The following is a 12715-nucleotide window of genomic DNA, read 5'->3' as shown; positions in this document are numbered from 1 at the left end:
GCTCTCTGCGTACTGTACTTGGGCTAATCTGAAGGTCACATGAAGTTTGTAGCTCTGTAGCAATTGACTGTGCAGAAAGTCGGCGACCTCTTTGCACTATGCGCTTCAGCATCCGCTGACCCCTCTCCGTCACTTTACGTGGCCTACCACTTCGTGGCTGAGTTGCTGTTTTTCCCAAACGCTTCCATTTTGTTATAATAGAGCTGACAGTTGACTGTGGAATATTTAGGAGCGAGGAAATTTCACGACTGGATTTGTTGCACAAGTGGCATCCTATGACAGTTCCACGCTGGAATTCACTGAGCTCCTGAGAGCGGCCCATTCTTTCACAAATGTCTTGTTTCACAGTCTGCATGCCTGAGTGCTTGAATTTATACACCTGGGGCCAGGCCAAGTGATTAGAACACCTGATTCTGATCATTTGAATGGGTGAGCGAATACTTTTGGTAATATAGTGTATGTATTTAGAAATTATTTATTGTCATTTATAAATATAGCCTAATGAAGTTCTCTTTAAATAGTTTGAATGCAATTCAGCATTGGCTGTTTCACTTCCTGTTTGCACTGTTCTTTCTACCCAGCCACTGTTACTTTTCATAAACTTACATCTAGCAAATCCAAATTAGTCAGCACATCACTAACCATGATAATTTGTTGAAGATTAGTGCAGCACGGTTGTGAGCACGGTGCAGATGTTTCAATAGACAGATCTAGCGTCTTCACTGTTTTCGTCAGGGCTTCCTAAGCTTAAGCCGTTCTGCTTTTGCGGAGCGTAATCTGGTATCTAGTGCTCATATATGTCTGAGATAACTTCATCGTTCTCATGTTCCAGTTCTGCTTTTAAGTAATACTACTCGCAATTAGCACAAAAAAAGCAAGTTTTCATTATCCAAGCACTGCAGGGGCGGCTTTTTTTTTTGCCATCAAAACCTTTCTATATGAAAGGGAAATGATGATCTGTACTATCATGTCATGCTGGCTAAGCTAATAGAAGAAAATTTAATTCTGTCATGGACCCCCGCGACCCTTTACAGGAATAAGCGGGTACAGAAGAAGATTTATTCATTGTAACAAAGAGACAGTAGTGCCATCATGTATGATGCACCTGAGGATTAAAAACCTTTGGCAGAAAACTGAAGAAAACAATTGACTGGCCTCTGTGAGTTAGATTTTATTGTAAAGTTCCCCATATGACAAAAAGAAAGATGTGTAAAACTGATCAACATTTTGTGCTGTTCTTGTGCTATTGTGCTACTGAGGATACACTTCTATCAGCAAATAAACACATATAGACCAGTTATCTGTATATTTTAAAATGGCCTGTAAAATAAAATAGGACCCATTACAACCCACAAAACAAGCTGAGTTCACATAAGCATGTGGATGATGTTAGAAAAGAAATCCCTGCTTATTTAATAATGTTTTTTACATCAAAAACAGAACTTAAAGGGGAACTACTGTTTTTTACAACCCGGACCTTATTTCTGGCATATAATATGATCGTTTACTCACCCATATAACTTTGGTGTCATTTTTAGTCCTTCAGACGATATCTAGCTCCAGCAGAGTGCCACGTATATCCATATAGTGGGAGTGACTGGGGCACCGAAACGCAGCCTCTAAATAACATTATCTGCCGCGAAACTCGTTCATTTCACCAATATTTTGTTATGATACGCGAGTGCTAGTCCCCATTGCGTCCAGAGTTACCTGTTATCTATTCGTGGACGTGCAGCAGTTTGTTGTTCGTTGGCCAGCTGTTCCTCCCTCTGCCTCCGCATCCTCCTTTCAACAAGCTCCTCATCCATACACTCTGGCTCAAAACGGTAAGAACGTCCATCAAAAACAAAGTAGTTGTCCACAACCTCAGAATCGGAAAAATATTCAGCCATGTTGCAAAAAAATAGCAGTAGCAAATTACAGGTAAACAAGCTGCGCAGGGTGCGCGTGGCAGTCAGAGATGACATCATCCAGGTCAGAGGTTAGTAGGTTAATCTGCAGACCCACTATATGGGATGGGCAACCTAAATGATGGAGGGGGCCACAATTTTTCATCGACACTACCTGAGGACCACATAGGACCGCACACTAAACCAGATATGATAAAACTGCCATTTTAAATGTGTTTCTGTGTATATATATATAGCACTGGTAAAAAGCCGCTGTTGTTTGCGTACTTTTGATTTGAGGTCCGCTACGATAGCTGCCCTTGCAGCTTCAGTATACTCATATTCAAAGTATATTTAGCTTTGTGCAACGTGTTGTAGCGGCGACTTAAATTGAAATCTTTCATGGCAGATAGCGTCTCTAAGCAGACTAAGCATATAGGTTCGCCTTTACATTCTGTGAACAGACAACCTCCTTTCACCTGAAAGACACGATTTTCTCGATCAAGTTTTCTCTCTCCTCCGCTCTTAGCCACGGCTCAATGTCTCTCCTTCACTGGTAGAGAAGACCCGGTGGAAGCGTGCACGAGGCGGCGTCTGCATTGGACGCGTCATCTAGTGGCCAACTGTGTCATTACAACTGATTCAGTGCCGCATAGGACACATTTTTATAATTTTCAAAAAGTAACCTAAGGGCCACTTCGAGTGAGGTCGCGGGCCTTGTGCTGCCCCCGGGCCGCCAGTTGCCCATCCCTGATATGGATATACGTGGCGCTCCACTGGAGCTAAATGTCTTCCAAAGGACTAAAAATGACACCAAAGTTATATTGGTCAGTAAATGATCGTATTATATGCCAGAAATAAGGTCCAGGTTGTAAAAAAAACTGTAGTTCTCCTTTAAGGCATCTTTGAATTTTTTTTAGTGTTGATTGAACAAAACAAGAATTTTAAATACCATCTTGCTCTTGAATATTGTAATGGGATTTTTTTTATCTAAATGTTCTGACATTGTAAGGGCCAAACTTTTAATTATTTGAGTTGAAATCATTAAAAAAAAAATAATAATAATTATCAGCATGTTAATTTAAAACTGCTATAACAAACTCTGTACTAAGAGAGGCAGAAGATAACGTTCAGTCATGTTTGTGTTCATCTTATGCATCTTATGAACCCAGCGGTCAAAATGTCTCCTAATTTTTTTTAGCTCTGCACTGCACTCTACCAGCTCCTAGTTTCTAACTCCACCCGCCTGCCATTTACAGTTATTTATTTTAATTTTTATTTATTTATTTTTCTAAACGTTTTCCAACTCCTGAAGCAAAAAGTTGGTGGAAATGGATTTCTGGAGCTGTACATGCAAAACATGTTTTTCTTCTTCTCACTACATGGCTGTGTCAGCTTGGGTCATTCCAAACATTCAGTATGATGTCTTTTAATTACAAGGCTACCCAGCAGTTTCTGCTTAGCGCTCGCTGCCGTTATCCCTTTTTAATTGTCATGCTGTAGAGGATAGCCTTCATCTTGTCCTGGCCTCACCCCCGCTGCCTTCCTCTTTACCTACACTCATCTCCACTGATGTGACGCTACTGTACCTGTTCTGCCCACTCACTAGTGGAAAATTGCCCCGCTGATTTACAGTGTGATATTAAGCAGGCATAATGGGCCACTAAAGCAGATAATAAGGGCCGCAAATCTTCGGAGGGAGCGACACTTTAACTGGTTGTTGCCGTTTGATCATATGCCTGTTCCACATTTAACCCTAAACAGAATGAATATGCATGCATGTTCGCAATGGGCCATTTTGAAATAACCCTGTACTTTTTTTTTTGCCTGTACACACACAAACAGAGTAACAATAAATCTAGAGACACTGGTTGCTTTTGTGGATATGCACACTGGAACATCAAAGCTACCTTGTACTTTGAGCCAGAGGCAAGGCGTGGTCGTCTATACTACGAAATACACGAAATAAGCTCATAAATATACATTGCTATACAAGCAGTCATACAAAACAGGTTCAAAAAAGGTAGGAAGGGCCTGAAAGGGCTGCAAATAGGTGCAATGGCTCAATGGTGTTGATGTTGAGCTCTCTCTCTTTCAATATTTCTTTCATAACCCTTTGATTGTTAATTATGCAGTGAAGTGTCTTATCAAAAGATGTTAGTTTAACCACTATTGCAGCACTCTTAACATGGCATGACCGCCTGTTGGAAGTCGGCATTGTGTGCGTTGGATCATTGAAGATTATCTGAAACGCTTCCATCCGATCGTATCTGTAACTGTCTGAAAGAGATAATCCAACAAACAGTCTCAGTTTACAGAGTGTTTGGTAATCCCGGTATTAGGGCAACACTTTGAGCGTCTTTCCACATTTTTAGGATTGATAACTTCTCATCCGTCTCTAAGATGCCATACCTTTAGCCCAGCCTTTGAGTGTGAGCATTCAAAACACTTTTTCCAATAAACCCATTCACAGGACACTTTGTATCAGCTAGTTACTTTGAAGCATACTTAACCCTTTATAGTTAAGTTTCCACTGCACTGTAGAAGTAACTAAGAGAAAACTAATAGACCAAGGTTAAATGCATAGACATAACATTTGTGATACCCCTACACTCGACTAAGTACAAAGGTGAGCAATTGCAAAATCAATATGATATACCGATCAGCCACAACATTAAAACCACTGACAGGAGAAGTAAATAATATTGACCATCTATTGACAATGCAATATCCAAAACTTCTGGACCTGGCATTCGTGTTACTGAGACATGTACCACCTAGACCACACCAGGTACCCCCACCCCACACTCCTTGATGGCAGCAGCCATCCCCAGCAGGATGCAGCCTGACAGAGGCACACACACAAAAACAGTTTAGGAAAAACTCAAAAAAACATGAAGAACAGCACAAGGTGTTGATCAGTTTGGGATCGAGTGAATTTAGAGGCCAGGTCAAGTATCTGTGGGATGCACTGGAACAAGTCTGATCCACAGAGGCCCCTCCCCTCAACCCACAGGACCCAAAGGCCCCCACTAACAACATTCTGTTGCCAGACACCACAGGACACCCTCAGAAGGCCCATGTCCATTCGCTGATGAGTCACAACTGTCTTGGAGGCACAAGGGTGACCTACACAATATTAGGAAGGTGGTCACAATGTTATGCTTGATCGTGTACATGCAAGTCAAATTTGACAAGTAACCCTGTGTTATAAAGAATGAAGAAGTGCTTTTAGCAAACATTTATAGCTTCCAGGGAAGAACCAAAACGCTGGCCAATGGTCTAACTGTTTGATTAAATCTAAAGAAAACTCTCCACCATCAATGACACTGAACCACAGTGGTGCCTGATGAACAGTTAATAATTTGTCCTGGCCTAAGGGCAGCAAAACATGACTTTATGTCCTCAGTGATATTTTCTTTAATTCCTCTTTCTTATAAATGATTCATTTAACCTTCCGTGTGTTAATCTCTTCTTTCACAATACACATAACCAAGTGGTTTACGGTAATCGTCAATGTAATTTACCCCAGAAGCTCTCCACAGTGCAGTAATATGTTGTCAGACTCTTGGGCTAAGCTAGCAGGCTTCTCTAAGCACCTCTTTTCTCATACAAAGTCATCAGTGCTCTGTGTTGCAGTGATGAGGTTTGCTCTGTTCCTCTCTTTGCCTGCAGGAAGCTTCTTTGCACATCCATACTCCATCACCCTGTCTTTTTGGAGAATGTAAGGCATACAAAGAAGCCTGAAGCATTCGTGTTTGCGTGTGTGTGTCTGTAAAACCACACTTTCAGACTGTTCGCGAACGCCTTTGTGCTACTTCCACCGAGCTTCACTACTGCATTTGTGCATGATTGTGTAAATCTATTTACTGTTTAGTTTTGCAATCCACTGTTCACATCTTCTTTGTACTTGATACAACAGTGTATATATTTGGAAATTAATCAGAATCATTAAAAGTGTGCTTTTTAGTGTATGCAGTATAGTATATAGTATACAAAAAGGAGTCGTTCTTTAAAACATGCTTAGATCTAAGGGAAATGTTTTAGCCTCAGCATTCCAAGAATAAGTGGTAGTTGACATGAAAAATGTTGAGAAATTCCTCAGTGATGGAATGTGTCCCTGTACAGACTTCACAGGAGATAAATAGTCTTAAGATCACCGTGGCTGGGTTTATATAGTCTCCTCACAGTATCAAAAGAAAACATTGATTTCACTAGTTCCACGAATTCTGGGTTTTGAACTGCTTAGAGAATCATTCCAATGTATTAATATTATTGTTTGCAAACAGCATACAGTGGCTATAAAAAGTACTAATGCACACCCATGTTAAATGCCAGGTTTTTGTGATGTGAAAAAAATAAGAGCAAATCAGTCATTTCAGAACTTTTTCCACTTTTAACGTGACCTACAGCCTGTACAACTCAATTGAAAAAAAATAAAAATGAAAAATTTTAGGGGGAGGGAAGTTAAAATAAAAAACTAAAATAGTGCAGTTGCATAAGTGTGCGTACCCTCTTATAACTGGGGATGTGGCTGTGTTCAGAATTGACCACAGTCAGACTCATGTTAAATAGGAGTCAGTACACTGTGGTATGGATGACCCTTGAGCGGCTGGATGATGCCGAGAAAAGTAGCAGACTCCGGTTTCTCAGTTTTCGTTACATTTATTTAACACCAAAAGCAACATAGCAGCAACAACCAGATCAGACCTGCAACACAGACAGATTGTAAATGGCGCGTTAAGTACTGTGTCTCCGGCTCTAATTACTGGACTAATCCATTCAGAGGTAAGTTAAAATATTATCAACTGGCTGTCTTACCAATGACAAATATCTCCTCTGCTAATAACCCATAACATTTACAATAACCAATATTTGCTGCCATCTTGACCAAAAATACACATATATAAATATGAATACAAAATATAGCAATGAACACCAAAATTAGAAATTCCCCCACTTCCTGTCCTGCCGCTTGGTCTCTCCCGGAACGTATATACCGTGCTCGTGCCGCCGGGGGAATCTTTTGGCCGCGCACCCTGGAGAAGACACGGACTGGACAGGTAAGTGTTAAACAAACAACACACTTCTTTCGCTATTGCACCCGATTGCACCTTTACCTCTTAACGATTTTGCCCCACATTTCTTTGCAATTACTCCTGCATGCTTATGATTTAGTCTTTCCAATTATACGCACAGTTTTGGCGGAGCTTAACTTCCCTCTCTTGCGGGCGGAGCCGAATGCGCACTCCCGCACCTGCCCGACGGCACGCAATCATCCGTGGTCACGACGTTACTTAAAAGCTCATTAAACATTCAATAAATAAAGTCATTTAAATATCTGTACCAAAATGTTCAAATGAGCAATGTGCAAAATGTACCGTGCAATCTTGGCAAATAAAGTGCTATCGTGACTAAAGTGCAATGTGCAGTTATTTCAAAAGCTCAAGTTGTTATTGTGCAAGTTAATACGGTTACCCATGTGCAATATTTACAAGTAACGAACTGTGCTTCGTTACATACACACTTGCTATCATTTAAAGTGCTTCTGATTAACCCAAAATAAAGCTGTTCAGCTGTTCTAGTTGACATTTTCTTAGTCCCATCTTACAGCAAAAACCATGGTCAAGAAGAGACTTTCCAAAGTATCAGAGGGATCTCATTGTTAAAAGGTATCAGTCAGGAGAAGGCTACCGAAGAATTTCCAGGGCATTAGATGTACACAGTGGAACACAGTGAATGCAGTCATCAGCAAGTGGAGAAAATATGGCATTACCAAGAACTGGACATCCCTCCAAAACTGATGAAAAGACAAGGAGAAAACTGGTCAGTGAGGCTAAAGAAGCTGCATGAATTTCTGACAAGTACTGGCTGTGTTGTACATGTTACAATATCTCCCATGTTCATTTGTCTTGGCTATGGAGTAGTGTGGCAAGACGGAAGCCTTTTCTTACAAAGAAACATCCAAGCATGGCTAAATTTTGCAAAAACATATTTGAAGTCTCCCAATAAGCATGTGGGAAAATGTGTTGGGGTGTGATGAAACCATGGTTGAACTTTTTGGCGTAACTAACTTCAGAAGGTATCTTTGGTGCAAAACCAACACTATACGCCACCAAGAACACCATACCCACACTGAAGCATGGTTGTGGCAGCATCATGCTTTGGAGCTGTTTTTCTTAAGCTGGAACTGGGGCCTTAGTCAAGGTGGAGGGAATTGTGAACAAATACCAGTCAAGGTTGGTACAAAACCTTCAGGCTTCTGCCAGAGAGCTGAAGATGACGAGGAACTTCATCTTTCAGCACAACGACGACGCAAAGCATACATCTAAATTAACTAAAGAATAGCTTCAAAGGAAGAATATTAAAGTTTTGGAATGGCCCAGTCTGGTCCCAGACCTGAATCCTATTGAAAATCTGTGGAGTTATCTAAAGAGAGCTGTGCACAGGAGATGCCGTTGCAATCTGCGAGATTTGGAGCATTTTTGCAAAGAAGAGTGGGCAAATATTGCCAAGTTGAGATGTGCTATGTTGATAGACTCCTAAAAAGACTGAATAGACTGCTGTAATAAAATCAAAACATACTTCAACAATGTATTAGTTCAAGGGTGTGCACATTTATGTAACTACATTTTTTTTTCATTTTTTTTATTTTTACTTCCCCTAAAATTCATTAATTTATGGGCATGTCTTTGGACGGTGGGAGGTAGCCGGAGTACCCGGAGAGAACTGTGAGGCATCAGTGCTAACCACCTCTCCACTGTGCCGCCCTTCATTCATTCATTCATCTTATTTTTTTCACATCACAAAAATCTGGCATTTAACAGGGGTGTGTATATCTGCTTTTTATATCTACTGTATATCAGGACAACTTTCCAAAAGCTATTCAACATGACGAGTCTTATTGTAGTCCTGCCTGAAACAGCCATTATTTTAGAGATCTCCATCAGTGGATACTTGCTGACTGACACGTTCACCTGCATATTCATCCCAGCTTGGTGGTTTGTTAATGCGGCGCTTCTAGGAACTTAAAAGCTAAATCATCCCATGAGGACAATTGCAAGTCATTTGATGGTCAGCCATAATTATTGGAAATGGTGCGATCGTGGTTGGTATAATGACTGGGGGAAGAGGGGCGCAGGTGCAGATGTGGCCAGGCAGTTTACTGGGGGTGGTTGTCAACAGGTGGATGTAGTGTGTCAGGAGGTGGGGGCTCAAGCTGAACGTGTGTCAGATGAAGAGCTGAATCAAATGGAAGGAAAGATAGAAGAGAGGCAGAGACACAAGGAAACAAGACCCTCCTAAAACAATCCCTACCTCTGGAGTTGGTGCTCCTCCTATCTCTACTTTGCTGCTGACTTGGTGTGACCTATTGGTGCCCTTGGATGAGCGTAACCCCTGCTATGGTACTGCATTACAACACAATCATGGTGGACACTGCCATTCTAGCGATGGTGTTTCAACAAATTACAGCATGTCATTTTGTGTGCTGGATGTCTCGTTTGCTACAACCTTTGTAACCACTGATTGCTGGATAAAAAGCTGTCCACAGATGTCCTCACTGCTGACCTAATCACTGTGCATTAGGTTGTCCTAGATAGAGGAAAAACAATGCTGTTAGCAAAATGGCCATTACTGGCGGCTGATTTCTGAGTCCGATTCAAAAGTAAAGGTTGAATGTAAAGGCAAAAATTCTGTTTCTCTGCATAGCTACAGGGAAATTGCATTAGTTGCCCTGATATACTACGTCTGCACCTTGCTTTGTGTGACTCCTTGTTTCCTTGTCTACAGCGGAGCGTAGGCCGTAAAGGACCACATTAAAGGAAAATGTGTGACGTTGAAAGACACCCAAATCATTCTTAAAGCACACACATTTTAATTCACATTGTAAACTGGAGTCCTCTCGCGGCTGTGGCTCAGTAGGTAGAGTGGGTTGTCCACGAACCAGAGGGTTAGCGGTTCGGTCCTTGGAATCTGCCGACTGTCGACTTGCCCTTCCACATCCGTTCTAGTTCTTCTAGAAAAGAACCGGAAAAGCCGCAGCCAATCCTTGGTATTTGTCTAACTCATATTCCTGCTTCCTGCTTTTGGAACTGCCCCCAAAGTCAAGCCTTACACACAGTATGAGCGGGTTGTCCACGAACCAGAGGGTTAGCGGTTCGGTCCTCGGAATCTGCCACATGCTGAAGTGTCTTTGAGCAAGACACTGAACCCCCAGTTGCTCCCAGTGCATGGCACTGGTGTATGAATGTGTGTGTGCTTGTGTGAGCGAATGGGTAGATGTGTCAGTGACTGTAAAGTGCTTTGAGTACCAATAGGTAGAAAAGCGCTATACAAAAGCAAGGCCATTTACCATTTACCTCTGAATGAAAACAAAGCCAAAAAGGAATGATGAGATGTAAACATTACCGTATTTTCCGGACTATAAGTCGCACTTTTTTTCATGGTTTGGCTGGCCCTGCGACTTATACTCAGGTGCGACTTATATATTAAAATATATAATTTCACGTGTTCGTTATTTTCACACTGACAGCCGCGAGAGGGCGCTCTACGCTTGTGTGCCAGTATCTGCTACTCCTTTTACTCCTGCGTAATAGCGGCGGCGTAGTATTGACACAGAGGATGAAGAATTCAATGGATTTAGCGATTTGGAGTGAGATCGAGAGTTTGGTAAACTTGTTATGTTATGTTGTTTATGCTATAGTTATCGGAATAGCTGTTAATATGTTACGTTAACATACCAGACACCTATTCAGCCCGTTGTTCGATATTCTATTGTTATTACTATAACTTGCCTTTCAAGATGAAATGTGTTCTTGGTCTCTGATTTTATCAAATTAATTTTCCCCCAAAATGCGACTTATAGTCCAGTGCGACTTATATATGTTTTTTTCTTCTTCATTATGCATTTTTTAGCTGGTGCGACTTATAGTCCGGAAAATACGGTATATACAGATGGTGCCCCTGGCAAAATGTGTGTGATGGTGGCAACAGGCACGCATCAATGGTTTATCCAAACAGTGAGTGACCTTGCACTGTGAGTCTGTGGGAGGATACGTTTAACCGTTGTACGATGTGCACTAATTGTCGGGTTTGTGTGCCCGTCCATAAAACACATAATTTGTCTGTTGTGACAGAAAAACCTTTGTTTTTACCCTATAGTAAAAAGCAAGTACTATTTTTTGTTTAGCTCAGCTCATGGCCATTGGCGAAGGTGGCAACTTGCAGTGAGGCTGCAGGGTTCTTTTGTTTCAGTTTAGTTTTTTTATTATTACTATTTGAGTTTGACATAAACACTGCTGCTGACTCCTATTAACAGATCTGCTTCCCCCATCGTCTTTATATGTTCTCTTTATAAAGAATTGGAATGAATTAGTCTGCATATTTGTAATATTCAGTGTCATTATCAGTTCTGCTTAATAGTCCGATTTCTTGTCTGATTCCATTATTGATTCTTGATCAGTTTTCTCTGTGGTTTGCCCCTGAGAGGCAAGTTGTCCACGTTGTAGCCTGAGAGCTAAAATCCGTAACTGCATAATTTTTGTTAGACAAAGGAAAACACAGGATATTTAACCCCAATATCATACTTCTCAGTCCGGAAGAGTGACACTCTTGCAGCACTTTGTTTCTTTATTTCCTGCTTTGCAATGCACAACTGCTCAAAAAAAAAAAAACTGCCAGGGTCTGAGGCATAAGGTTCATTGGATTGAACAACTTGGAACATGCTTGATTCCAATCTGTAGTGCATACATAGACACATATTAATACTGTCAACTTTCCCAATAAGCCTGCTGAAAGACAGATTCATTTATAAAATGTGGACGCTACACTGAACTATTTACCATAGGTTAATACAACTGTGGCTGATTACTCAAATTCAATCTTAAAACCCAATTTCCCAGTACAACCTGTCCATTTTTGTGGCACATCAATGCTTTCAATTTCAGTGACACCAGTGTACTGATGAGTGAAGCATATGCCGTGCATCCAAACACTGAAAGTCACTTCATGAAAGAAGTCAGTGTCAATTTCCCTTTTTTTCAACACACGTATTTCTATGAGTTTCCGGATACAAGTGACCTTGAACAGCACTGCACTAAATAAGAACGGGAAACTATAGCATTCCAGGATCCACTGGGCCCATCTAAAAGTTGATTAAATCTCCAGAAGTTAAATAATTTCATGAACTCACTTCACTTCCTCACTTTCTTTCCTTTATACACACTGTATGATATATTAATAACTGCATTCCCATAAATGAATACTCAAATGAAAGAAAATAGCCTCCATTTCTGCTTCATTTTCAGATCGCTATGTGCTGGTCGGCAGTCGTCATGACAGCGACCAGGGCAGTGGGACTTCAGCCATTATGAATCAGCTCATTGCGGCACTAACCGAGCAGACCAAGCGAGGATGGGTGCCGGACCGTACCACTGTGTTTTGCTCGTGGGGAGGCTCAGCCCTGGGGAACATTGGGTCCTATGAGTGGGGAAAGGTCAGCAAGCACAAGAGCATCTGCTTTATTAAATGTCAGCTTTGAGGTCAGAGGTAGAATCTTGTGGGATGATTTAAGCCGATGTGAAAATAGAGAAGCTAAAACCAGGCAGTGCCATCAAAGATACATATTATACACACACACAAACACACCCATATATATATATATATATATATATATATATATATATAGTACAATACATATCACATAAGGATCACCATACACATTGAGCAACCTTTTCATTTTGTCAGAGGGCAATTAAGCCGTTAGTGAGTTAACTTCCAGCAGCCATATTAAAGATGAAGTTGATGGATGATTCCGTGCAGCAGCA

The 12715-nt window shown here is 41.1% G+C and overlaps 1 protein-coding gene across 1 annotated transcript in view; it reads left to right on the top strand.

The window, feature by feature from the left end:
• naaladl2 (N-acetylated alpha-linked acidic dipeptidase like 2) overlaps positions 1-12715 on the top strand; it is a 372313-nt gene that overhangs the window by 232797 nt on the left and 126801 nt on the right. Inside the window, exon 10 of the mRNA XM_084547593.1 lies at positions 12197-12384. Within this exon, the coding sequence (XP_084403719.1) occupies positions 12197-12384 (188 nt within the window). The remainder of the gene's footprint in view (positions 1-12196; positions 12385-12715) is intronic.

This window comes from Chelon labrosus (genome assembly GCF_963514085.1).
Source record: "Chelon labrosus genome assembly, chromosome: 7".
Classification (NCBI taxonomy): domain Eukaryota; kingdom Metazoa; phylum Chordata; class Actinopteri; order Mugiliformes; family Mugilidae; genus Chelon; species Chelon labrosus.
The sequence above is the reverse complement of the archived record's forward strand: the minus strand, read 5'-3'. Positions and strand labels throughout refer to the sequence as shown.